At 50.4% G+C, this 23,363-nt stretch overlaps 2 protein-coding genes across 7 annotated transcripts in view; one reads left to right on the top strand and one right to left on the bottom strand.

The window, feature by feature from the left end:
* The window catches only part of RHBDF1 (rhomboid 5 homolog 1), a 116,335-nt gene extending 93,578 nt beyond the window's left edge, over nt 1-22,757 (top strand). The window contains exons 10-19 of one of the 3 annotated variants that reach the window (XM_073362664.2): nt 242-353; nt 1,884-1,958; nt 2,760-2,921; nt 4,562-4,662; nt 6,178-6,241; nt 7,171-7,265; nt 10,296-10,371; nt 11,163-11,263; nt 11,626-11,779; nt 21,865-22,757. In XM_073362664.2, the coding sequence (XP_073218765.1) occupies nt 242-353; nt 1,884-1,958; nt 2,760-2,921; nt 4,562-4,662; nt 6,178-6,241; nt 7,171-7,265; nt 10,296-10,371; nt 11,163-11,263; nt 11,626-11,779; nt 21,865-21,873 (949 nt within the window). In that variant the 3' untranslated portion in view covers nt 21,874-22,757. Of the gene's footprint in view, nt 1-241; nt 354-1,883; nt 1,959-2,759; nt 2,922-4,561; nt 4,663-6,177; nt 6,242-7,170; nt 7,266-10,295; nt 10,372-11,162; nt 11,264-11,625; nt 11,780-13,580; nt 14,411-21,864 lie in introns of those variants that run through there. The other 2 variants (XM_073362661.2, XM_073362662.2) reach the window with 2 other exon arrangements.
* Nucleotides 1-23,363, bottom strand: part of SNRNP25 (small nuclear ribonucleoprotein U11/U12 subunit 25) — a 33,472-nt gene that overhangs the window by 8,723 nt on the left and 1,386 nt on the right. For 2 of the 4 annotated variants that reach the window (XM_078854607.1, XM_078854605.1), the window contains exons 3-6: nt 22,272-22,377; nt 21,793-21,867; nt 19,481-19,543; nt 16,236-16,386 (exon numbers count right to left, since the gene is read on the bottom strand). In XM_078854607.1, the coding sequence (XP_078710733.1) occupies nt 19,489-19,543; nt 21,793-21,867; nt 22,272-22,377 (236 nt within the window). In that variant the 3' untranslated portion in view covers nt 16,236-16,386; nt 19,481-19,488. The remainder of the gene's footprint in view (nt 1-16,235; nt 16,387-19,480; nt 19,544-21,792; nt 21,868-22,271; nt 22,378-23,363) is intronic. The other 2 variants (XM_078854608.1, XM_078854606.1) reach the window with 1 other exon arrangement.

Here is a 23,363-nt window from a genome sequence, read left to right as displayed (position 1 = left end):
TGTCCCAGTTCTGAATCGGCTTGTGGCTGGTCCTCTGTGCTAATGAAAACCAGAAAAGACCATTGCTCACCTGTGCGTGGGGCCCAGGCATTACCGGTCACAGCAAAGCTCCTTTCAGACTGAAGTGCATGTGAATTAGCAGGTGTTTTGCTTATGCTCCAGGAGCAAAGACACCTCCAGAAAATATGAACATGATCTTGTTCCTGGCTCTGATCTGTGATTGTCTCCATCTCCTGTCTAGGCCTTTCTTCACCTACTGGGTCACCTTTGTGCATTCGCTCATCACAATCCTTGCTGTGTGTATCTATGGCATTGCCCCCGTGGGGTTTTCTCAACATGAAACCGTAGATTCAGTGAGTAAATCCTCTGCCAATCGGTATGAACTGTGCTTGTTTCGCAGCGATTGTTTATTACCAGAGTCCCTGACCTCTCCCCACGTTCTGTAACTTGTCAGTGCATTTCCTGACAACGGCCAATAGCTGGCAGCCAAATGTGCTCACCTGAGGGGCTGGCAGCTGTAGTTGCACGCACACGCACACCTACAGGCCTATGCACCTGCCCATGTTCACACCTGCAGCCACACAGCGCACATGCATTCACGTACACATCTGCAGACTTGTAAATTCCCCACTGTGCAGAGGCCTGGCTGATTTTCAAGGGCAGCATGTTGCCTGGGCAGACAAACCTGCCTGTTGGGCTTGCCTGCCTGTGAGCTTTGGCTTCCTGCCATTAGCACTGAGTGATGGGAGACAAGCCCATCAGGGCTGGTAATTTCTGCATCTGTCAGATAGCAGCAACGTGGCACTGTTCAGCCTGAGGAGCAGGGTCCTGGCGGCCCATTGGCCCCCACAGCACGGGTTAGAAGGAAGGTGTCTGAGTGGAATCCTAGGCTGGGGTCTGGGGCAGAGCTGGAATTCAGCCAGGACTCCTGGGATAACACCTTACTATGTCATGAGGTATTAAGGGCTAGATTTGCAGGCTGTGTTGAAGTGCTTGTACTAGTTCCCTTGCACAGGATCCCACACGTCCCTTCAAGTTTGTGCGTCCTCTGGCACCAGTTAACATCTAACAGCGCTCTCCCCTCCTCACTTGAGCCCAGAAGGGTGTTCACAGCAGGGAAACATTTATTTTTAGTGACACAGAGACAGGATTTCCCTTAAAATCCAAACAAATCCCAACCCACCTGTAGCGGCTGCAGCATTCTATCCTGTCCCATCATCCTGCTCCTCCCAAAGGGTGAAAACGGGGTGTCACATTTTGGGAAGCTGAGTCCCCCTTCAAGAAAATACATCTCCACCCACCTCCTGTAGCCGGCCATGTGTTGACAAGGGCCCACACAACCCTCCCTCCCCTCCCCTTTGGGAGACACTTGTAGATAATCGTAGTATGATCCTTCCTCTTCTTTCTTGCGTGCTTTGATGTGCAATGCAGCAGTTTCCAAGGGTGACATTTAGAGCAGCATCCCAGGCATCTGAGTCCGCACCAGTGAAACGAACGGGGCAGGACACCACTCTGGGTTCACTTTCGGCAAACATTGCTGCATCCATCACACTTGGGGCATGTTTTCAAGGTTTTTTCTCACAACCAGAACAGATGGAGGCGAAGGGGTCTATTAATGAAAGCTGAGGCTCTGGAGATCAATTGAGAGGCCAGGGCAAGCCATGCGCACACCACTCCCTTCTGGTCCAGGAGACTGTTTGGAGAGCTCTGGATTAAAAGAAACCTGAGCCTGATGACCTGCTATAGGGCTTCCGCTACCCCAGGCATTGCAGGTTTCCACTGCTCCTTCCCAATTAGTGCCCCTTTTTACCATTGCGCCTGCACCCTGTGGTGCCCTGCTGGCCATGTGGTTCAGAGGGGGTTGCTGCTTTCTTGTTTTCCAGGTCCTGATGAACAGGGGGATTTATGAAAACGTCAAATATGTTCAACAAGAAAACTTCTGGATTGGCCCCAGCTCGGTGAGTCCCACCAGTTCGGGTTGGGTCCCTGGCGCTGGGGCAGATAGTACACCCGCACCTTCATCTGAGGGGTTCAGCAGCTCTGCTGTTTCTGCATAGAGCGGTGAGCCTGGTGCAAGGGTCTGAGCAGCCAGGGCGTGTCCAGTGACACTCAGGCCCCATGACTGGCGATTTGTGCTCTGACATGCTTCCTAGTGGGCTTGTGGCCTGGCCCGGCCAAGCTTTTCAGGGTCCCATCAGAGTGGCATTGCCTGCGCTGGGTGCCCCTGTAAAATGGGCTAATTCCCTGCTTAGGGAAGCATGTGGTGGTGTCTCCAATGGGGTCTGCCCTCTGCTGCCTGGCACTTTGCAGCTTGGCCAGGGGCATGCCCTGCTGAAGATCTGGCTCTGCCTCTGTGGGGCACAAGCTGGGACATATCAAGTCCTGTAGGGGTCAGTGCAACAGGGGTGGCTGCCGCCCTAACTGGTGCTTTCCCCTCCACCCCTGCACTGGCACCAGCATGAGGGGGACCTTGCACAGGATGAAGATGATCCTTGTTGTTTGCGGAGACTGACGACACTTGTTTGGGATCATGTATTATGTGTGAATATTGCTAGTTGTGCCCAGCCCCTTGCCCTCCCCCTTCATCCCCGCCTGCCTTGACTTGCCAGAGGCAGCTGTTGCCCAGCCTCCCCCTGCCTTCCTTTTCTCCTGGACCCCTGGCTGCCAAGCCTCTTCCTTCTCTCTTCCCCCAGAGACCTCCCTTCCCCCTTGGCCCCTGCATGACCCTCAGCTGAGCTCCTAGCCCTGTCTCTTTCCAGGAGGCCCTGATCCACTTGGGGGCGAAGTTCTCGCCATGTATGAGGCAGGACCAGCAGGTGCATAACTTCATCAGTGCTACGCGAGAGAAGGAGAAGCACTCGGCCTGCTGTGTGCGCAATGACAAGTCGGGCTGTGTGCAGACCTCGGAGGAGGAATGCTCTGTGAGTGCCCCCTCTGCAACCCACTCACAGCCCTGCACACCTCTCCTCCCTCACTGCTCATCATCACGCCTGCGGATGGGACCCCTAGGCCAGTCTCCCTGCCTGCCTGGCAGCTGTGACACCTCCAGCCTCCCTTCCCAGTTGGTGTGGACCTCTGCAGCCTCCCACCTATCTGGGTCTTGTATTCATTTAGATGGAATAAATGGGCCCAAAGAGTCAAAGGTGTTAAACAGTGTCTGACAACGTTCAGGGTTTGGGGGACGCAGACTTCCGCCTGCTTAATACCATGGCAAACACACCACTACACATCCCGTGACCTTATTAAGATTCAGAAAAGAGAAAACAGTTTAAAACATTTGAAATGTAATTTTAACAACCTCTGTTGTTCCCTTTTCCTCTAGCTAGGAAGAGTTTTTAGAAGGGAAAAAAAATCTTGTTTGAGAGTCCCTGAGATGGTATCAAAGCAGGTAATAGCTGTCCTTTTGGGGAATAGAGAAGTCAGTTGAGCTGGGCTCAAGCTGTTGTTGGGAAAGTCTGATCCCCTTTCCCGGAAGGCAACACAAGACAAACACACACAAAGGGGACAGTAAAGATAGAAACTGCAGCTTCTGCCACTGCCTCACTTGCAGCCTTGCTACTGCGGAAACATAGGTGCAGCGCACGGTCTGATCAGCCACGCTGAGACCTGGCAAACTCATACCAGCATCATGTTCAGGGTGTTGCTTTTAAATGCCTTTTTGGTCACAGGCTTATAGCAGTGTTGCAAAATATACAGTCTTGGCTGCTAAGCCAGACTCTGGTTAGACAGAAGGGAAAAGAAGAGAGATAGGAAAGGGAAGAAGTAAGGTGGGGAAGGAAAGATAGACACAAGAGGTGTGTGTGACAGTCTCACATCCCAGGAGGATTTAGCTGAAGCCCGTGGAGGTGGTGGTGTCAGCTGGGTCCCTCTGGCTCAGTCTGGTCAGGGCATCTCTCAGGATCAGGATGACAAAGGCCCAACTGTGTCCTGGTGCATCCCGGGGTCCCAGAATGGTGGGGGTGGCAGCCATAATAGTAATGCTTACTCCTTCTGGTCCACCCATCTCCCACTCAGCTGTTGGCAGCTTCTTGATTTTTCCCCCTGAAGTGTGTGTTTTTTTTTTTTTAAGGACCCCCGAAAGGGAGTGGTGGGAGAAATAGCCTGTCACGTCATTATTTTGTTCAACAATTAGACCTAATTTCTTTCACACCAATTTTGGTCCATTGATTTCTGATCTCACACTTCTCGTTTCACAAACATGATCTTAACACAGTCCCTGAGTTATAGTAATAGGCCTCTTCGTTTGGAGTAATTCGGCCTGCCTCCCTCCCTTTCAGACCTTTCCCCCTCACCATTTGTTGTTGTTGCTTATTGGAACAGTTCGTAAACTTTCCCTCACTTTTCTCAGCTGAGCTCACAATCAGGCTAAGTTTGTAGGCCGGTTGCCAAAAGTCTCCGTACTCAGCGTGTGTGACCCCATCTCATTCTGATCCCCCAGCTCCCTGCTCAGTCACTGTGACCCCCACCCCAACCCCAGATTATCTCTATGAATGCCTCTGCCTCCTAGAGCTCCTGGGCCCTGTGGTGCTCAGTTGTGCCTCCTCTGCTCTCTCCTGCACAGTCCACCCTGGCCGTGTGGGTGAAATGGCCCCACCACCCCAGCACGCCAACACTGGCAGGAGGCAAGAGACAGTTCGGATCTGTTTGTCACCAGGATCCCAGGTAGGCACTGCCTGGCTCAGGGCTAGCTCAGCCTCTCTCCGCCTGGTGACTGTCAGGGGCTGCCGTGTCTGTGCAACAAGTCAGAGGAGTCATTGTGCGGAGTGGGTGGGACAGCTCGTTATCCTGGGGCTTCTTAAGGAAGTAGAGGCTGTTTGGAGAATGGGCCAGGCAAGGGGAGTGGATCCACAGCTGGAGAAGGAGACTGCTCTGGGCCTTGATTGGAGGAAGGAGCATGATTAGATTCTTACCCCAATATGGGAGCTGAGAGAGGTTCTGATGCATTCATATACCATGGGGCAAACTGTGCTGGACACAGGTGGGGGCACAGGGTCACTGGGTAGAAGAAGCGGGCACAGCGTGTCACTGGGTAGAGGTGGGGAAGGGGGTGTGGAGTGTCACTGGGCAGGGGGGCAGGGAACAGGGCACAGCGTGGGGGCTGTGGGGAAGGGTGGTGCTGCTTAGAGACCAATTGGATACTTGATCTAATTTCTGCTCCTCCTCCCCATGGGCATTGCTGTCCGCTTGTAGCCTGAATGCATCCAATGAAGTGAGCTGTAGCTCACGGAAGCTTATGCTCAAATAAATTTGTTAGTCTCTAAGGTGCCACAAGTACTCCTTTTCTTTTTGCCTGTAGCCTGTGCTTGATGTTCTCCCTGAGCTCCCAGCAGCATCCAGGCAGGGAGCTCCTGTGTGCCTGGCTCAGAACTGCTGGAATTCACCCTGCTTGAGCCATCCCATCCTGCACTGCACCTGCCCTGCCCTGCATGCCATCCCCTGCTCCCCACTCTGCAGTCTCCCTGCCTTCCTAGCTGCTTCCTGCTGAGCTGGCAGCACAGGCCCCACCTGCATGCAGCTCTGTGACTATGGCAAATACCACAGAAGCCCACAATCCATGGGAGCCACCCTGGCTGGCCTGTCACTTCCCCTCCTGTGGCTCCACCCTGCCCTCTGTTGGAGCCATGTATTTCACTGGAGCATCCAGACTCCTGAGAATCTCCCTGGGACTCCCTGTGCAGGGGGGAAATGTGCATTGGGGGATTGCTGGTAGCTGGGTGTGGGGCTGGCCCTGCGTGGAGAGGAGTCTGAGAGCTGGCAGACAGGGCAGAGTTGGGGTGCTCTGTCAGGTAGCTGGCCAGCCAGCTTGCTGCTCAGCAAGTGGCCCAGATGCTGGTAGAATCAGCTAATGCACCAGGAAGTTGAGGTGTTCCCCTTCAAGTGACTGCACTTCAGTCAGCATCACAGCACCATGACAAGTGCTCTCAATACGGAGGCCTCGGTTCCTGTGGCACAACACTGCCAATGGCAGCTTGGACCATCTGACCTTGAGCGATCCCTGACTCAGCCTAACCTGTCCTCAGCCCTACAGACATTGCACATGAGCTTGGAGGAAACCCTGGGGATTGCGGCAGCAGCATGGTGCTGTAGCTCCTGGCAGTGGGGGTTCTCCTCCCCGGCCTGCGCCTGTCTGCTGCTGCCTGGTTTGTCCAGCTGACCTGTTGGATTTTGTTGCCTCAGGGTTTGTGAGCAGCCAGCATCGATGGATCCCCATGAATGGCCTGATGACATCACCAAATGGCCGGTGAGCATTGCTAGAATCACGGTGGGGGGCAGGGAGTTGCAGGCCAGGGTTGGCACAGACGGTGCCAAGCACACCAGCCTCACAGCCGCCCAAGGAACAGAGGCGCTGGAGATGGGCTCAGCCCTGTGTCATTCACCTCATCACCATAGAAATGCTTTGCACATCCTCTACTGACCAGTCAGTGGGAATTCCAGGCCCTCAGACAGAAATCAGTGCTTTGTGCAGGGGGAGGGTGAAGGATCAGGGGCAGCCCCAGGAGATGCTTCCTCTTTCAGAGAACCGGGAGACACAGAAAGGGAAGAGTTGGGCAAGGGCTGTGCGGGGCCCAGGCTGCTTTGGGGGCTGACTTGGCCCACAGCTACCACTAGTGTGGGGGAGCTTCAAGCATAGCTCGGCCAGGCCTTTGGATCTTTGAACAGTGACTCCAGTCAGCTGAGATTTTGAACCTTTGATCTGACTGTGGTGTTTGGGAGGGGAAAAGCAGCCAGGCCAGGATAGACAGGCCCGGATTCACTGCACTAGGCCAGCCTGCTGAGTGCTCTCCTGAGGGCTGACTGTTAAGGCTGCTTCTCCCAGTCAGAAGCCAAGGGAACTGTTGTAACTGGGAGGAGCCTGCATGGGCTGCTAGGATTTTGCTCCTCTGCTTGTGGAGCCCATCTTGGGGAGGGGGCTGGCTGGGCCACCCAACTGGCAGCTAAAAAGCTATGTATGATCAGGTTGTTCTGTTGCAAACCTGGGTGCATCCCCATTAACCGCTCCCCTGCAAAATCAGATGGAGGTAGAACGTGGCCACGGCCACAGCACCAGCCCCATCCCCTCCCAGAACCTGGTCACAGGTGGCTCAGAGTACGGCCACAGCACCCTCCCCACATGTCAGGTGGCGGAAAGGTTTCCACATCCATCTCATTCCATTTGTTATTGTTATCCAGATCTGCACCAAAAACAGCGCTGGGAATTATACCAACCACCTTCATATGGACTGCGTGATCACAGGCAGGCCCTGCTGTATTGGGACCAAAGGAAGGTAATGGAGGCCACCTGCCCATCTGCAGAGGGCTGCAAATAGGATGAGGCACGCAGTGCATTTGCAGAGGCTTTGTGCGATTTGCATATAGGTACTGGGGACTTGTCCTTCTCCACAGAGGGTAGTGTCTCCCTGGCTATGTGCGGCCCAGGGCACTACTGTGAAAGGGAAATCAGACAGAAATGGAACCAACTCAGGCTTGTGCATCTAGAGAGCCAGGCCCTGCCCTGTGCGGAATGGGGAGGAGCAGAAAGGTAGAAGCCAGAGGCTCCAGCAGAGAGGGCCAGGGGACAGCATGCTTCGTAGCCCCCCTCACCCTCTGCATTTCCCACCCCTGGCAGCAGCTTCTGGCCAGCACAGAATGTGTGCAAGGGTCTAGAGCATTGGTTGCTGAGCCACCTTTTTGACACTGCAGAGCACTAGGAATGGACTGACCTGTTCTTCAGATCTGGAGCCCTCACATTTGTTCCTCATTGAAGGGAATAAATGTTTTCCTTGCCCATCTGATGATCTGGTAGTGCTTTGGGGTGGTCCAGCAGCCTGCCATCCCCTGCTGAGTGCAGTGTAAACTGAATGGGCCTCGCATTTTGTCGTGCTGGAAATGGAGATGGTCTTTGTACACATAGGTTAAGGTGTGTCCCTTGTCCTGGGGAGCTGACAGGCCAAAGCTAGATTCTGGCAATGGCTGAGTGGAGGAAGCTGTGGGGATTACAGTGAGGCGAGAGGGAGAGCTCCTGGGAGGGATAGCTCAGTGGTTTGAGCTTTGGCCTGCTAAACCCAGGGTTGTGAGTTCAATCCTTGAGGGGGCCATTTAGGGATATAGGGCAAAAATTGGGGATTGGTCCTGCTTTGAGCAGGGGGTTGGACTAGATGACCTCCTGAGGTCCCTTCCAACCCTGATATTCTATGATACCTTTGCTGGAGCATGACGGAGTTATGGAGGGATCTGACGGAGGATGGAAAGCACTTGGTAGTGACATTAGGGAGGCTGTGCCAGACGCAGGAGCAGCACGAGCCAGCGTACAAAGCAGAGTGTACGAGGAGCAGAAAGGAAAGCATGTTGGGAGGGGAGCTGGGGAAAAAGAGCAGAGATGGCAGGCTCTATAGTGAGGGCTAGGTGCTTGAATTTGATGTGGTAAGCAACGGGCGCTGATGTGGCCAGGGGGACAGGGAAAGCATTTTGGAGGGATGGGGGGAGCAGGGAGAAGCGGGCAGACCAGAGAGGGGCAGGTTACAGTGATGGAGGGGAGAGCCCTGTGCTGGGGGTCTCTTAAGCAGGAGGGGAGACATGCTCCTGGGATTGGCTCATATGTAATGACAGGGTCACAGTCATTCCGGGTGCCTGTCCTTCCTGGCAGGAGGAATGATTAGCAGCTGCTATAGTCCCAGATACCCTGGCTGGCCAGATCCTCAGGCAGGGCGAGGAGCTGTCAGTAGAGGTTAGATAATAATGGACAGGGAATCAATCAGTGCTGCAAACCATGAGTGTGGTGGTCTGGCTGGCTTTCAGCAAGAGGAACTTCTTGCTCTTTATACAGGTGCCCCTTTGGCCAATATGGATAGCCAATAATTGGGGTCTTGTGGGGTTGCTCCATTAGGAGGGGAAATTGATTATAAGAGTCAGGTATTTCTTTCGTGCGATCCTGTTTATTTACAAAGAATAGACATAGAGTCCTGTTCCCTGGAACATAGGAGGAACAAATAACAAAAGTTCCTTGCTCACAAGTTGAAAGTCTGCCTCTCCAGTGAGTCCTGTGCCCTGAGAAGCTGTCTGTGATCTCTTTCAGGGCTACACTAGTTTTCCTGGCTTTCTCCTTTTGCGCACGAACACACAGCTGCAACCAATCAATCCCTCAGCCCCTGTATTTGCAATCACTGCTAGGGAAACCCTGGGACCACATTGCTTAATTGTGTCCTTGGGCTGTAGCTTCTTGTTTCCAGTTATCACTACATAAAGGGTTATTCAATTGCTCCTTCTGTGATTTTTCTATAGACCAATTTGCTGGCAGCCATTAGCACCTTCCAGCATAATCACATGGTGGTGGTGCCCAGAGATCTGATCAGGATCCGTGTGTTAGGCACTGTACACATATAGAGGCAGACACAGTCCCTGCCTCAAGTTTCTCACAGTGTAAGAAAGTCCTGCAATGGATGCTGTAGTACTTAGATTTAGAGACCCTCAAGATTGTGGCAGACTCACTGTCTGTCACTCCTTTAGCTAGGAAATCAATGGACTAGGGTTATTATTCCTTCAGGGAGATCATTAGTTCTTGGTTCCAATCTGACTCATGGAACAAAATCCCAATAGAAATCAATGCCTTCTTGTACAGCCTTGTCTACACGGCCTGCATAGCTGTTGGTGTAGTAGTGCAACTACTAATATAGACATGATTCACACACTGATGGGATTTGCACAAGTGTAAATTGTGTCTATGCTAGAGCTGTGCAGCTAGACTGGAGGCTGATGTTCAGGGTACACCAAGCCCAAGAGTGCCCTGAAGCATGATGAGCACCTCCCAGAAAGAAGGGAAGACCTGGTCTCTGCACCAAAAGGGTTTACAGGCAAGGGTCCTAGACAGAAAGGGGAAGGGCAGCACAAGCCAGCTCCTGTGCTTCCTCAGGGCTACCCAGGGCATTAGGCTGTTGGGCGGTGACCCCTTGCTGGGTGAGACACGGTGGTGACTCTGAGCCGGGATTTACTGAGGTGCCAAAGGTGACTCAGGATGCGTTTTGGGAGGATATTGGTGAGGGCTCCATTTGCTGGGTGGATTGTTCAGAGTGGTTCCCTGGCTCTAATGGGGACATCACCACACACAATGGCAGCAGAAAGGATGGCACAAATGCCCCTGGCAGGGAGAGGCTACAGCAGTGCTGGGGAAGAACATCTCTGAATCCGGTACAGTGTGGTGCCAATTTTGGGGCCTGGACTCAGGGTATGAGGGGGTCTGAAGCATGCAGAGCATGACTGGCTCCAAGAGGGCAGCAGGTGCTATTAATAGCACAAATGAATCTTGCTGTTTCCCTCCCCAGGTGTGAAATAACATCCCGAGAGTACTGTGATTTCATGCGGGGCTATTTCCATGAGGAGGCAACACTCTGCTCCCAGGTACGGCCAAGGCTGCAGGGCAGGTTCTCATGGCCACTCTCTCCTCCCTCCCCTCACTCTTCTCTTTCCCTCTCCCCCGTCTCCTCCAAGTGGCGTGATGAGATTTGGGCAAGATTTTGCAGCTTTCCTTCCCTTCGCTTGGGAGCCCCTTGCTGTGCCCCACAGCAGGCCCCATGTGAGGCGGCACTGCCCGCAGAGCTCTCCTGCCTTTATTCAAATGGGGGTGGGTGGTCAGGCCCGGCTCTGAGCCACAAACAGGTTAGAAAAGGCAACTCTTCCCTCTCTGGAGACCAGTGCAGGATTTGTGCTCCAGGCAGCCCCCTAGCCCTGCAGGGATTCAGGAATGAGTGGGGGGGGGGGGCGGGTGGGAAATGAGGTACCATTTAGAGTTCTAGTTCTGGTTCTAGTTCTGCTCATGATGTGCTTTGTGGTCTTTTTGCTTCCTCTCCATGAAGAGGGGAGAATATGACTTCCCTGCTCTGTGGGCGGAGGAGGGTAACTGGAGAGTTGCAGGGAGTAACTTAGGGCAGGTGCACAGAGCACCAATACCCATATGGAGGCTCCTCTACTGACAGGAAGTAAGGTGAGTGGGCTCCCCCATGTGAGCAGGGGGAAGATGCATATCTTCCTGTAGGGGGCAGTCACGCAGGTGCAGAGGCGCCTAGATTCTGTGGCACTAGGCCCATTACAATGAGACAGGCAGAGCAATACCTTTGTGTGGCAGGAGGGGGCAGCATACTCTAGCCTGACATAGACCCTCTGGGCTTCCAGCTGACCTTGCTCTCTATTAGGTGCACTGCATGGATGATGTCTGTGGCCTCCTGCCCTTCCTAAACCCAGAGATTCCTGACCAGTTCTACCGCCTCTGGCTCTCCCTCTTCCTCCATGCTGGGTAAGTCTCACTGCAAAAACAAACCAGTGTCTGCCACTGTCATGGCGAGGGGGGAGTGTCTGTGTGTGTGTGGGATACCTGGGCATGGTGCTCATTGGTTCCCTGCAAGGGGTGGGGAGTGGTTATCCCTGCTTGGGTGTGTTACAGGCAGTGCTCAGCATGGGGCCAGTCTCCTCTGCACCTCAAATAAGTTACAAATATTTCATGTTCTTGGCCCAGGTGCTCGCTGGGGCCATGGACTGAAGTGCATGTGGGAGGCAGGCCAGAGGCCATGGGTGAGCCTGGGGCAGGGATTACAGAGCAGGACTGCACACGACCTTAGTAGCTGCTGCCTCAGCTCTGGTGTTCTCCTGATTTGGTAGGATCCTGCACTGCCTGGTTTCAGTCTGTTTCCAGATGACCATCCTGCGAGACCTGGAAAAGCTGGCAGGCTGGCATCGCATCTCCATCATCTACCTGCTCAGCGGCATCACAGGGAACCTGGCCAGTGCAATATTCCTGCCCTATAGAGCAGAGGTAGGTCTCTGGCAGGTGAGCAGGCCCAGTTACCTGCTGGGAGCACTGAATCCTACATCACCCAGCCCTAACACACCCACCTCCAGTTACCTTCTGTAGGCACAGCCCAGACTGGGGACCCCAGAGTGGCCCAACTCCTCCTTTGTGGACACCACTTGGATAAGGAGCGGGATGACAGCTCCTGGCACTTCAGCCTCCACTGCCACTTTTGTCATGGGCCATCTCTGCATCTCCCTGGCCTGTGAGGCAGAGGGCTGCACTACTGGCCACTGACCAACTGGTCCAGTTGCTGAGCAGTAAAATCCCCAGAGCACTCCAGACCCTCTGAGGGTCTTGCCCTTTCAGGACATGGCCCCGAGAAACAGGAGTGAGGCCAGGCCCTGCCCATGGTCCTGAGGAGGCAGTGAGATGGCCCAGCATGATAGGGGGCCCATCTTGAGTTAGCCTAGTGCAGGGGCTCAGGCCCCTGACAGACCAGAGACTGAGAGCTCCATAGCTAATGTCCAAGAGCTGTTGCACCACTGCTGCAGCGCTTAAATGAAGATACTCCTGTGCCGACGGGAGAGCTTCTCCATCTCCCTGAGAGGCAGTAGCTTTGTTGATGGGAGAATCTCCCGGTGACACAGCGCTGTCTACACTGGGGGTTAGGTTGGTATAACAAGGTCCCTCAGAGCTGTGGATTTTTCATACCCTTGAGTGACGTAGTGTAGAACTGGCCTTAAACAGAATCCCAGCAATGGGAGTTGCTACTGCCACCAGGCCTCCCCAGCCAGGCATGGCCCACTCTTTACCCCTGAAAATGATCTTGAGCATGTTTGTACTGCAGGTAGGAGCAATATGCCTGCACTCTTCCACAAATGGTCACTGCCTTTAGGCTGCTGGCTATGGGCAGGCCCTGATCTTAAAAGGCTGAGTGTTCCCATGGCAGGGAAAAAGGAGCAAACAACTAAAACAGACTGTCATGGCAGGAGAAGCACATACAATATTACTCCCACACCTTCCTCCATCTCTCTCACCTCACACCTTCACCCTGCCTCCCTGCTCCCATCTTCTAAGACCCCCACTGTATCCAGCAGCCAAAGTCCTCTCATGCTCCCAGCTGATGTCCTGATGCATTTTAGAAGAATGCTAGAGCCTAGAGCAGTGATACTCAGACTGAGGCTCACGAGCAGCAAGTGTTTCTTTAATGTGTTTCCTGAGGCCTCTTTGGAGCACATGACATTAAAACACTGGTTAATAACTTAGATTGATTAATAATTAAAATCACACCATCAGGATGTTTTACTATATTATTAACCAACTATAGTTGATGATAATATACTTGGTCAGTCATTCTGCTGTGAGAATATATCGCACTGTAATAAATGAAACAATGAATTCACACTACTGTGGCTATTTTGGGTAATGTTGATAGCTGCTTTGGCTCCTGAACCACTGAGGCCTGAGTATCATTAGCCTAGAGGATACCTTGTATTCCTCACCCCTGGATACTGGTATCTAGCTTGGGCTGTATAGCATGCTTGTTGCTTTAATGCTACCCTACAAGGAGTGAAGGCTGAATCAAACTGGCAGAAGGCCTCATGCAGATACTTCCCCTCCCCCCCAGTAGAAAATGGCTCCCCTGCTAGCTGTTGACTCAGAATGAGGCAGCTCCTCAGTCACTGACATGGAGCATTCTAGTGGCTAATAGCACTGGATAGCAAGAGACACACCTCTGTGAAGCTGAGACCCGGCAGGAGCAATCAGTAGCTGGGTTGGTTTGGTCTCGCTCTCTGTAACCTGTGTCGTCCTCCTCCTGCAGGTGGGCCCCGCAGGATCCCAGTTTGGAATCCTGGCCTGTCTCTTTGTGGAACTCTTCCAGAGCTGGCAGATCCTGGCACGGCCATGGAGGGCCTTCTTCAAGCTGTTGGCTGTGGTGCTCTTCCTCTTTGCCTTTGGCCTCCTGCCTTGGATTGATAACTTTGCCCACATTTCAGGATTCATCAGTGGCCTCTTCTTGTCCTTTGCCTTCCTGCCCTACATTAGCTTTGGGAAATTTGATTTATATCGGAAGCGATGCCAGATTATAGTGTTCCAGCTCATCTTCATTGGACTCTTCTCAGGACTCGTGATTCTGTTCTATTTCTATCCGATCAAGTGTGAATGGTGTGAGTTCCTCACATGTATTCCATTCACAGACAAGTTCTGTGAGAAATATGATCTAGACGCACAGCTCCACTGAAAGGCGAAGACTGGCTTCTCAAGCAGGTCCTGGAGTTGGATTGTCTTTGCAGCTGCTGGGCCAGTTCCACATGGACAACACCTCCTCATCCCGTGACACATCTAACCCTGACTATGGTTAATTTAAACTGTCTTGTCAGCCCTTGGCAGACCTATTTTGCCTTATCTCAGAAGACCTGCACATTTTCTGAAAACAGAACAATTGTGCCTTGTTCAATTTATTGAACTTTTTCTGCTGCCATATTTTTATTACACTACTTTAATACTACATTTTTAACCAGATTTGTTTACTACTGCTAAGGTGGTGATTAAATAGAAAGGTAGCGTTTTAGCTACTGTTAACTATTCTGCAGTCTATGGCTATATTTGTTTGCTTTATCCTAAGCACTTTGTCTCCAGCACCTACTGGCCACGTCCTTTCCCTTTGTCTGCAGCATTAGGTTCCCACAGTCCCAGCAGGATGATTCTACTTTATTGTTTTGTAGTAGTTGCCATAATGAATTCTCTATAGCAGTGTACATGCTCACCATTTTGTAGGCTAAGCCCTTGAGCCTTTGTGGCAGTAGGACAAGTCATAAAGAGCCTAGTGATGGCTCTTTATGTAAAATCAGTGTGATAAGTATCATGAGCTGCTTCTTGCTAGACTCACTTGTACTTGTAGTGAACCATGCCTATTTGCTCCCTTCACCTTAATTGCCCTGTATCCACCTGCTTGACTTGCCTGCAGTACAAAACCCAGGATCTCTGCCAATCTGACCCAGAGAAAAGAATTCTTCCTGACCCTAAATATGGCAATCAGTTAAACACTGAGTATGTGGGCAAGACTCACCAGCCAGAGACTTGGGAAAGAATTCTCTGTGGTAACTAAGAGCCTTCCCCATCTTGTGTCCCATCACCAGGCGTGGGCATTTCTATTTTTTGTTAGGTTGACACAACTGATTAGAGCTTTAGGACTCTTTTGAGACCAACTAGGTCCCTTTTTAATTTCCTGTTTTTCTTTCGTTCCTATCTGTACGTTCTGTCCTCTCCTCTTTACTAGGTTATAGAGCAGAGGTCCCCAAACTGTGGGGCTTGGATGACTATTTGGGGGACATAGCTGGGGCCCAGGCCAACCCCCATGCCCAAGGAACAGAGGTAAGAGGCGGTATGACTCTGAAAAGTTTGGGGAGCACTGCTATAGAGCATCCTTGTTAACAGTTCCTCCCCTAAGGGATGTCTGTCTCTCTCTGAACCTGTTGGCTATCCCCTAGTCCTTAGTTTAACAACTCCTCTACAACCTTTTTAATTTTACATACCAGCAGTCTGGTTCCATTTAGGTGGAGCCCAGCCTTCCTGTATAGGCTCCTCCTTTCCCCAAAAGGTTCCCCAGTTCCTAATAAACCTAAAACCCTCCTCCCTACACCATGACACCTGCACACTGAGCCCCTGCAGTTCTAACTGGCTCTGTGTGTGGAACTGGAAACACTTCAGAATGCTACCAGAGATATCCTGGACTTTAGAGGTTTTCTAGCAAGGTGGCACAGCTGTGTGGGAACCTTCACAGAGACTTCTTCCAAAATGTTTAAATTCTCAGTTGACTGGGTAGTGATTCAGTAGCTATAGGAACAGGATGAATATTGACTAGTATAGGCCCTGATCCTGTACACCTTCCACTCCTCCTTCAAACCCATCACACCATTTTTATTAAATTTATTTAAACACACACAGGCTGGTGTTCTGCAACATGGGGCTGGTGTCATCTTGTTTTATAGATGCCAGTTCCTTGTTCCAAGGCCATCACATCCTGCCTGTCTCACCAAGGGAGCAAGCTCCTGGAGGTAGGGCAGCACAAAAGCAACAAATGCCATGGTTTTCCATACAGGCCAGTCCTCTGACTGCATGCATGCTCTCTAGCTGCTGTTGGTCTGATTCCCATCTCCTGGGCTCAAGGCCTCACGCCTCCATTTATGGCTTCTTAGAGGCAATGCTCCACACCTTTACCATATCCATTTTTTTTAAGCTTGCAGTAGCTCAGGCTCAGTTCTGCCTCTCTGTGGTCTGGATTGCTTCATGACCAAAATCTGGTCAAGACAGCTGCATAAATTATTAGTCTGAGTCCTTTATTTCTGGTTGTACCTATGGTGGCATCAAGTTCTGGCAGACAGAACTTCAGGGGGCTCCGAAAAGCATCACTGTGCACCATTTGCCCTTCATAGCCAGGGTACAGCAAAAGCAACCACCACATTCAAACACTAACCTATACAAGAATTTATCACCTCCTGCATCTGCTCTGCTTTGAAATGCCACAAGTTTCTCTTCTGGAAAGATGCTGAATGTGCAGGCTGGTCCTGCTGCAGTAACGGCCTGGACCGAGTCCTTTTCCAGCAGAGGGAATGCTGCACCTGGAGCTGTAACCAAAGAGTGAGAAATCAAGACATTGCTACTGCCTCCCCTATTCCCACAGGCTGGCAAGCGGCCTTGGGCACCAGCTGGGCACTCTCAGTGTGGTGTATGTTGCTGTGTTTTCTTTATAGTTACCGTAGGACAATCAAGCATCCTGTATCAGACACAACATTTCCTACATCAATTACTAGGAGCTTGGCATTTGAAAAAAATACCATGCAAACAAAACAAAATTTTGTAACTTGATAACTAAAGTTAGGCACCTCGATGAGCAGCTTGGTGGTGCAGTGCTGCCGCTTCCTCTAGCATTTGGAAAACCAGTTCACTTTTTTAGATGCAGGAATATGGATTCAGGTGCTTAACTTTAATCAACCAAGACTGACAATTTTGGCCACCCCAGTTTAAATGCCAGCCAGATATCGGAACTGTTCAGTAAGCACACACAGTACCCTTGTTACATTGTTGAAAATACTCATAGTGGCTGAAAGCATTTTAACTACATTAACAAAGGGTTAAGGTTGCCCAGTGGTGCACTTTGCCCTTACAGAATGTTTAGTTTTTCAAGTGGCACTGCATATTCCCACTTATAGGTTGTGTGCCTTTACTAGCACCACTGCCCCGCCCCTCAGTATCCCCAAGGTACCGAAGGAGATTATAGAAGGGGGCAGAATGCCCGCCCCACCTCAGTTCCTTCCAACTGCATGCCTGGACAGCTGTGAACTCCTCCAGTTTCCTCCAAAAAACTTAGTGTTCCCTCCTAGTGAGTAGTTAGGGTGTCTCTCTGGTTCTGAGGTATGGTGGAACCAAAAAAGCAAAGAAAGCTGGGGTTTAAAAGGTGTGCTTACTGCCCAGCTGTATTCCCAGTATCAGACAACCATGTACAGTACCTGAAGCGTCTGGGAGAAGGCCACTTGCCTTTTGGGTATCTGATCTGTCAGAAGTTCACTCCTAGTGCCCACAAGTATGGGAAGATTTGTCTGCAACGCCCTTTGCTTAAGGAAGCCCTTGAGGCTAGAGCTCTGGATCTGTTTAGACTTTGGTTTCAAGGTCTGAAAAAGTCAGCCTCTGCCCCGGTGGCCTCCAGTGGTTCTGAATGACTGAAGAATTGCAAGAAGGTGCCAAATTTCCTCCCTTATGATTCTGTCAGTGCTTCTGAGCACCCAGAAAGCAAAAGTCTCTAAGGACAATCCCTTATTCATTAAGGGATCATAGAAAAATTAGTATAATTACATCTTTGGAATCCCAGTTCTTGATCTAAGCTCTTGTCATCAAACAGTTTTCAAAAACAGCATTTGGGATGGGTCCTGACACTAGTAAAGGCTGCTGTCCAAGAGTAGGCTGGCCCCTCAGTAGCTGTGCCAGAGCACAGCCCTAAGAATCAAAGGTTGGCAAAAGGGTAGAGCCCCGAGCTTGAACCCCCCTACCTCCTGGCACTGCTCTGATACCACCTCCCACCCCCCAAATTTCCTATCTCTGCCCCCCCCAAGTTTTAAGAATCTGAAAGTGTTAGCAGCAGCTCATGTTAGGTGTACTATGTATCAGGATCCCCTTGACTAAATGGCCCAGTCACTTGCTTTTCTTTGATCACACTCAGTCCCATTGTACAGGAAGAGGGTGGAGGGCATGGATCAGGCTTTCATTATCCTTATTGCTTACTAGAGACTTTCACCTGTCCTGTATTTAATTAATGCTAATTTCCTTGACAGTACTTCTAAAGTAAAACCAAGTCCACTTGTGGATTTTAGAGCCCTTGACAACATTGCTCTTAAACCAGAAATTTTGGTCTCAGGGCCAAACTTTCAAAAGGATCCCTGCAGAATGCAGGTAGAGGGAAACTAGTGTGCACAACATGCATTCTCTGAAAGCTGCCAAGGAAAGGGCTCAAACTCTCAGTACATGGGTGCAGCTCAGGTTCAATGACCACAGCATGTCCCCTTGAGCCACCCCATTACTGTGACAACAGTCTGCCTGTAAACTCTCGGGTTTCAGAAGAGCCCTAGGATTGCTGCCCTTACACATTTTACTCTTTGGGCCAACCCATGCTGGAGTAGTGTATTTTACTCAGTAATTTTTTCAATATTGATTCCCCAAATGGGTAGGGGATAACACTCAGGGGGGTAACACCAGTTTGGGTGATATAAAAATGTTTGTTCCTGGGCAAAGAACAGCATAATTCTCTATTCAAGTACAGCATCAAAAATCAGGATGAGGTCTGCTTTATAAAGAAGCAAGTCTGAGCCCCAAGTATTGGCAAAAAAAGAAAGAATCAGATTTTTGTGAACCGCTGATATTTAGGGAGGGGACCCTTTCCTCAAATGACCCCAAATTTGGACCACTAACCCTACCCTGAATGCACCAGTCTCCATGAGGCACAGAACTTTCAAACAATTCAAGTCACCCTGTGGATTTTAGAGTATTTAGAATAGGTGTGTTTTAAACAGTAGGCGACTCTTGACCTCAGCTGAACTAGAACTGCTGTTCTACTATAATCTTGTGGCTCAGAATTAAGGATATCTGGGAAATGCATCAAGAACTTTTTTTTTTAAACCATATCAGCATTAACCAAACGCATGAACTGCAAGGATAATAGGTGATTTATTAAATACCTGAACCAGTTGTTTCCACTGCTTTCAACGTGTAGGTTGATTTAGTTGTGTTCTTGCTATGTGGTTTATATAAGCACTGAATTAATAGTTCACTATAAATTAAAGTGCTCCTTCAGAGAGCAAAAAGAAAAGGAGGACTTGTGGCACCTTTTTGTGAATACAGACTAACACGGCTGCTGCTCTGAAACCTTCAGAGAGCAGTATTTATTAGCTGTAAAATACTATTGGGGGGAGGTAACCCCATTGATATTAGTCACAGCCGCAGTGCCTAATGATGAGGCATCTGTCTACTTGGCCTCACTCCAGCCTACGTGACTGAGACCTGGAATTATAGTAGGACAAGTGGCTGAAAGTGACTGGAACACAGCAACAACTCTGGAGCGCTCCAGCAGCTGAGAGTTGCAGCGTTGGGCATCATGAGCATGAGCACTATGATCCTGGATTAATGAAGATATAGGCTTACAGAATGTGTGCATGAAGCTTTAAGACGTACCTTACAGGTCACTTTCGAAGCTTCTTTATAAAGCAGACCTCATCCCGATTTCTGATGCCGTACCTGCAGAGAGACTTATGCTGTTATATGTCCATGAACAAACTTTTATATGCCCCCAGCCCAGACTCCTCCTCACCTGGTAGAGTCCATGCTTTCAAGGGGAGACATGGGCACCGTGTTATTGGCAGGACACCAAATAGTCATGTGACCAGAGAATTCTATTCCATTTATCCAACTTCTCACCCCATCACTGCAGTAAGTCAGGACCTACAGTCATTCAATGCATTAAGTGACATGACTAACATCTATCACATGCACCTCCTTCTCTCTCATCCTGTCCCCAGTGTGAGAATCATGCATGCACGGGAGGGTTGGTTTTCGTAGCAAAGGCATTTCTTGCACCCACCAATCCGTACACTGTATTTAGGAGACAAGCCTTTCCCCTTCAGTCTGTGGATGGAGGTTGCCAATTTTCTTTGTCCAATCTGACTGGCTCCAGCGTGCCCAGTGCCAGAATGTCTGTAATAGCTAGAGAATGCAGCAGGTGCTGGTGCTGCTCTCTTCTTCTCATGTTACTGAGTATATGTATGGGAAGCTGGGATGGTTTGTAAACTTCTTACTTAGGTCCCAAGTGACATACCACTAAGCAGGGCCAGGAGCCTGTCTTCCACTCTTCACTCCCTCTTCTTGTGTTATCATGACTCCCACCCTACCTCTCCCTTCAGCCTCTCAACCAGTGGCACGGCTCCTCTCCCCAGTGCCAGGGTTCTGTACTTGGTCTGCTCCCTGTCCTCATCTTATCCTGGATGCCTCACTGCCCATTAAACCATACCGTGAAAAAAACCCGACTTACCCCCTGGTCCCAGCTAATTTCTGCCCTCCCAGCCCCATCACCACCACACATGCACACTGCTCCCTGAGGAAAAATAACACCCCCCTTTCCCCTGCCTCTTTTTCCCTTGGTCTGTGGGCATCTATGGTGTTCTCAGGCTAATTTAAACTGAGCCCCTCAGGGCAAAATGCCATATTTATCTGGGAAGCACCATGCATACCTGTGGTTGGTGCTCTGGAAACAGCAATAGCCTGGGGAATGCAGAACCTACTCTTGGTAACTGCGAATCAGGGAAATAGCTTTTCACCAGGAGAAAGGACTCATGGCTGCTCTGTTGAACTACAAGGTTTGCGGACTTCGAAACATCAAGTCAACATATTGTACTGTTATACACATGCCCCGCTGAGCTCCCTCCCAAGAGCGTGAAGTCATGCACACTATGAGGGCAGCCCAGAGAGTGAGAAACAGGTACTGAGACATTGGAGAGGGGGTCCCTTTAATAATAATTATAAATGTTGGATCTAGATTGGTCAGTGGTGTATCATAAGTGGGGCTAGATCTTTCACCCTGGATAGCGGAGCTGACCAACCTCTGGAGAGAGGGCTTTCTAAGAGAACCCCTTACTAATAGTCACCAAATCGCTTCCACTGAGACCAAGCCAGAGAAGGAGCCTTAATGGCTCTAGCCCACTTTTGTGGGAACAGTGTGAACAAGAGGGAACCTGAATGGGAAACCCCAAGACACAGGAGGTTCTGGGCCACCTAGAGGAATGTAAGTGGCTTCTGTTTTGTTCCTGTAACTGAAGAGGAAAGCCTGTCTAACTGAGCATATAGAAAAGTGTAAGACTAGATAAAAAGAACAGGAGTACTTGTGGCACCTTAGCAACTAACAAATATATTAGAGCATAAGCTTATAAGATCTCTCTCTCTCTCACCTAACTATATGTTCCATTCTATGCATCCGATGAAGTGGGCTGTAGCCCACGAAAGCTTATGCTTTAATAAATTTGTTAGTCTCTAAGGTGCTACAAGTCCTCCTGTTCTTTTTGCGGATACAGACTAACAGGGCTGCTACTCTGAAACCCGTAAGACCAGATGAGACTCAATGTGTATGTTGGCTGTTTCTTGTTAGAAAATCTCCCTCTCTCTCAGTGGTTAGCTAAAAACAGTTTTAAGGAGGCTGTTGGTTAATCTCACTGGTCACAGATTCCCCCAGGGAGAAAACTCATGCCTGAGCCCAGGTCAGGAAGAGACATACAGCTAGTTCACTGACATAACACACACCCTGGGAGCACTCCATGAGGCAATGCAGTCACACTTCTCAAGCTTTCCATTGGAAAATCTAACCAGAATCAAAGGGACAAGACCAGCCCCTGTACACACAAACGTTTTGCACACATGCAGTCTGACAACAGCGATCAAACCAGGCCTCCTCCTAGTTCCAACAGGCTCAGTGAAGATAGAGAAATCCTGATACTTACTCTCGCAGCTTCTTTTTGTCATCTGTCATTTTCTCTCCAGCAAAGGTTAAGTGATATGTTCTCCATACATAGGTCCTGTAAAAGCAAAATTCTGTGACTTAACAGAGGGCAGCAGGAACAGCAGCAAGCCACAAAGGATCAGAAAATAAGGATGACAGCAGCTCTGTATGTGGCCTGCCCTTCCACCGCTCTGTTCCCAGCTATCACAGGTCAGCCCAGAGTGGAGTGACTGAGCAGCTAGGGCCTTCATGCTCTTTCTGGCCCACATGTGCTTTACAACGGACTCCACCTGCAGTTATGTCTCTAGGTTTGATTACACAAATGAAGGCCAGGATTTACATGCCTCAGAGACAAAAGGAAATGAATAGGATTGTGTGGGTGGCTGCTTTATGCTCCCCTTGTTGTAGGAGAAACGGTAGTATCAAGGTTCATCAGACTGCCCACAGCACCCCCTTTCCTCTGAGGAGCCCCCAACTCACCAGCTAATGTGCTGTATGCCCCCTTCCCGCTCCTGCTTCAGCTGCACATATCGCTGGATGGCTTTCTTCAGGTCCAGGACACTGGCATTCTGTACCACTACTACAGCTAAAAGGGAAAAGATTGTCACCTGGCAATGGCCCCAGAGATGCATTCTGGAGGGAGGCAGAGCTCCAGCTCCCATACCCCACCCTCACCTCTTGGAAGCTGCACTTTAAGTGGAGTTGCTTTGTGCTATTTGTGGAGAATAAAGAGCAACACTAGGACTGGCTTTCCTTAATGCTCCAATCCAAAAGCCTGTGCCACAGTAACCCCAGGGAATGGGCTCAGGGCTGGGAACTGTATGATACAAAGCCAGTTTGGCAGCTGGTGAGAAGTGAGGTAGGGATGAGTCTGCCTGGCTTTATCAACTATCACACAGGAGTTTTTTACTTTATTGCATCACAGCATTTTAGGCCCCAACCTGTGCGTCTGACTCAGGAGATGGTTTGGGCTGCAGAAGCCTGGTGAGAAGGCATTAAGCTACAGCACTCTGATACCCTGCTGGCAGTATTCAAAGCCCTGCATGACAAGGAGTTTACCAATCTAGTGCCCTTCACAATATCACCATGGTAGGGTGCCATGTGGAGGGGCTTGCCCAACCTCAGACACAGCACCCACTGCACTGGCTTACTAGCCGGCTCAATACTTAAGTGTTGAATTTCCTAGAACTCATCCTCAACCTTGTGGTTCCATTCAAAACCCAGCCCCTGCAGATAGCCTTTTTTCACCAAGCATGGAATTCCTCCCCAGAGCCCATCAATGCCACCCCTACCCTGGCTGGGGAAGTTCACCTCAGAGCGAGCTACGCAGTGGAATAAGCACCACTAGATCAAGTGGCAAGAGAAGATGTGGGAACTGAACTTTGGTCTCCGTGTCCTCCCCAGATCCAACTCCACCTGAGCCTGGCTTCAGTAGGAGGCTGCACACATGCCCAGTGCCACTTAACTGCGAGCAACTACCCCAGCTAGCTCTACCACTCTCCCCCCGGCTCCTGCTTCTAACTGACCAATGCTCCAGAGCTCTAAGCTGTGCCTGAGATTTGCAGGGGAGAT

Source organism: Lepidochelys kempii, chromosome 10, assembly GCF_965140285.1.
Source record: "Lepidochelys kempii isolate rLepKem1 chromosome 10, rLepKem1.hap1, whole genome shotgun sequence".
NCBI classification, from domain to species: Eukaryota; Metazoa; Chordata; order Testudines; family Cheloniidae; genus Lepidochelys; species Lepidochelys kempii.
This window is presented reverse-complemented; position numbering and strand designations above follow the sequence as displayed.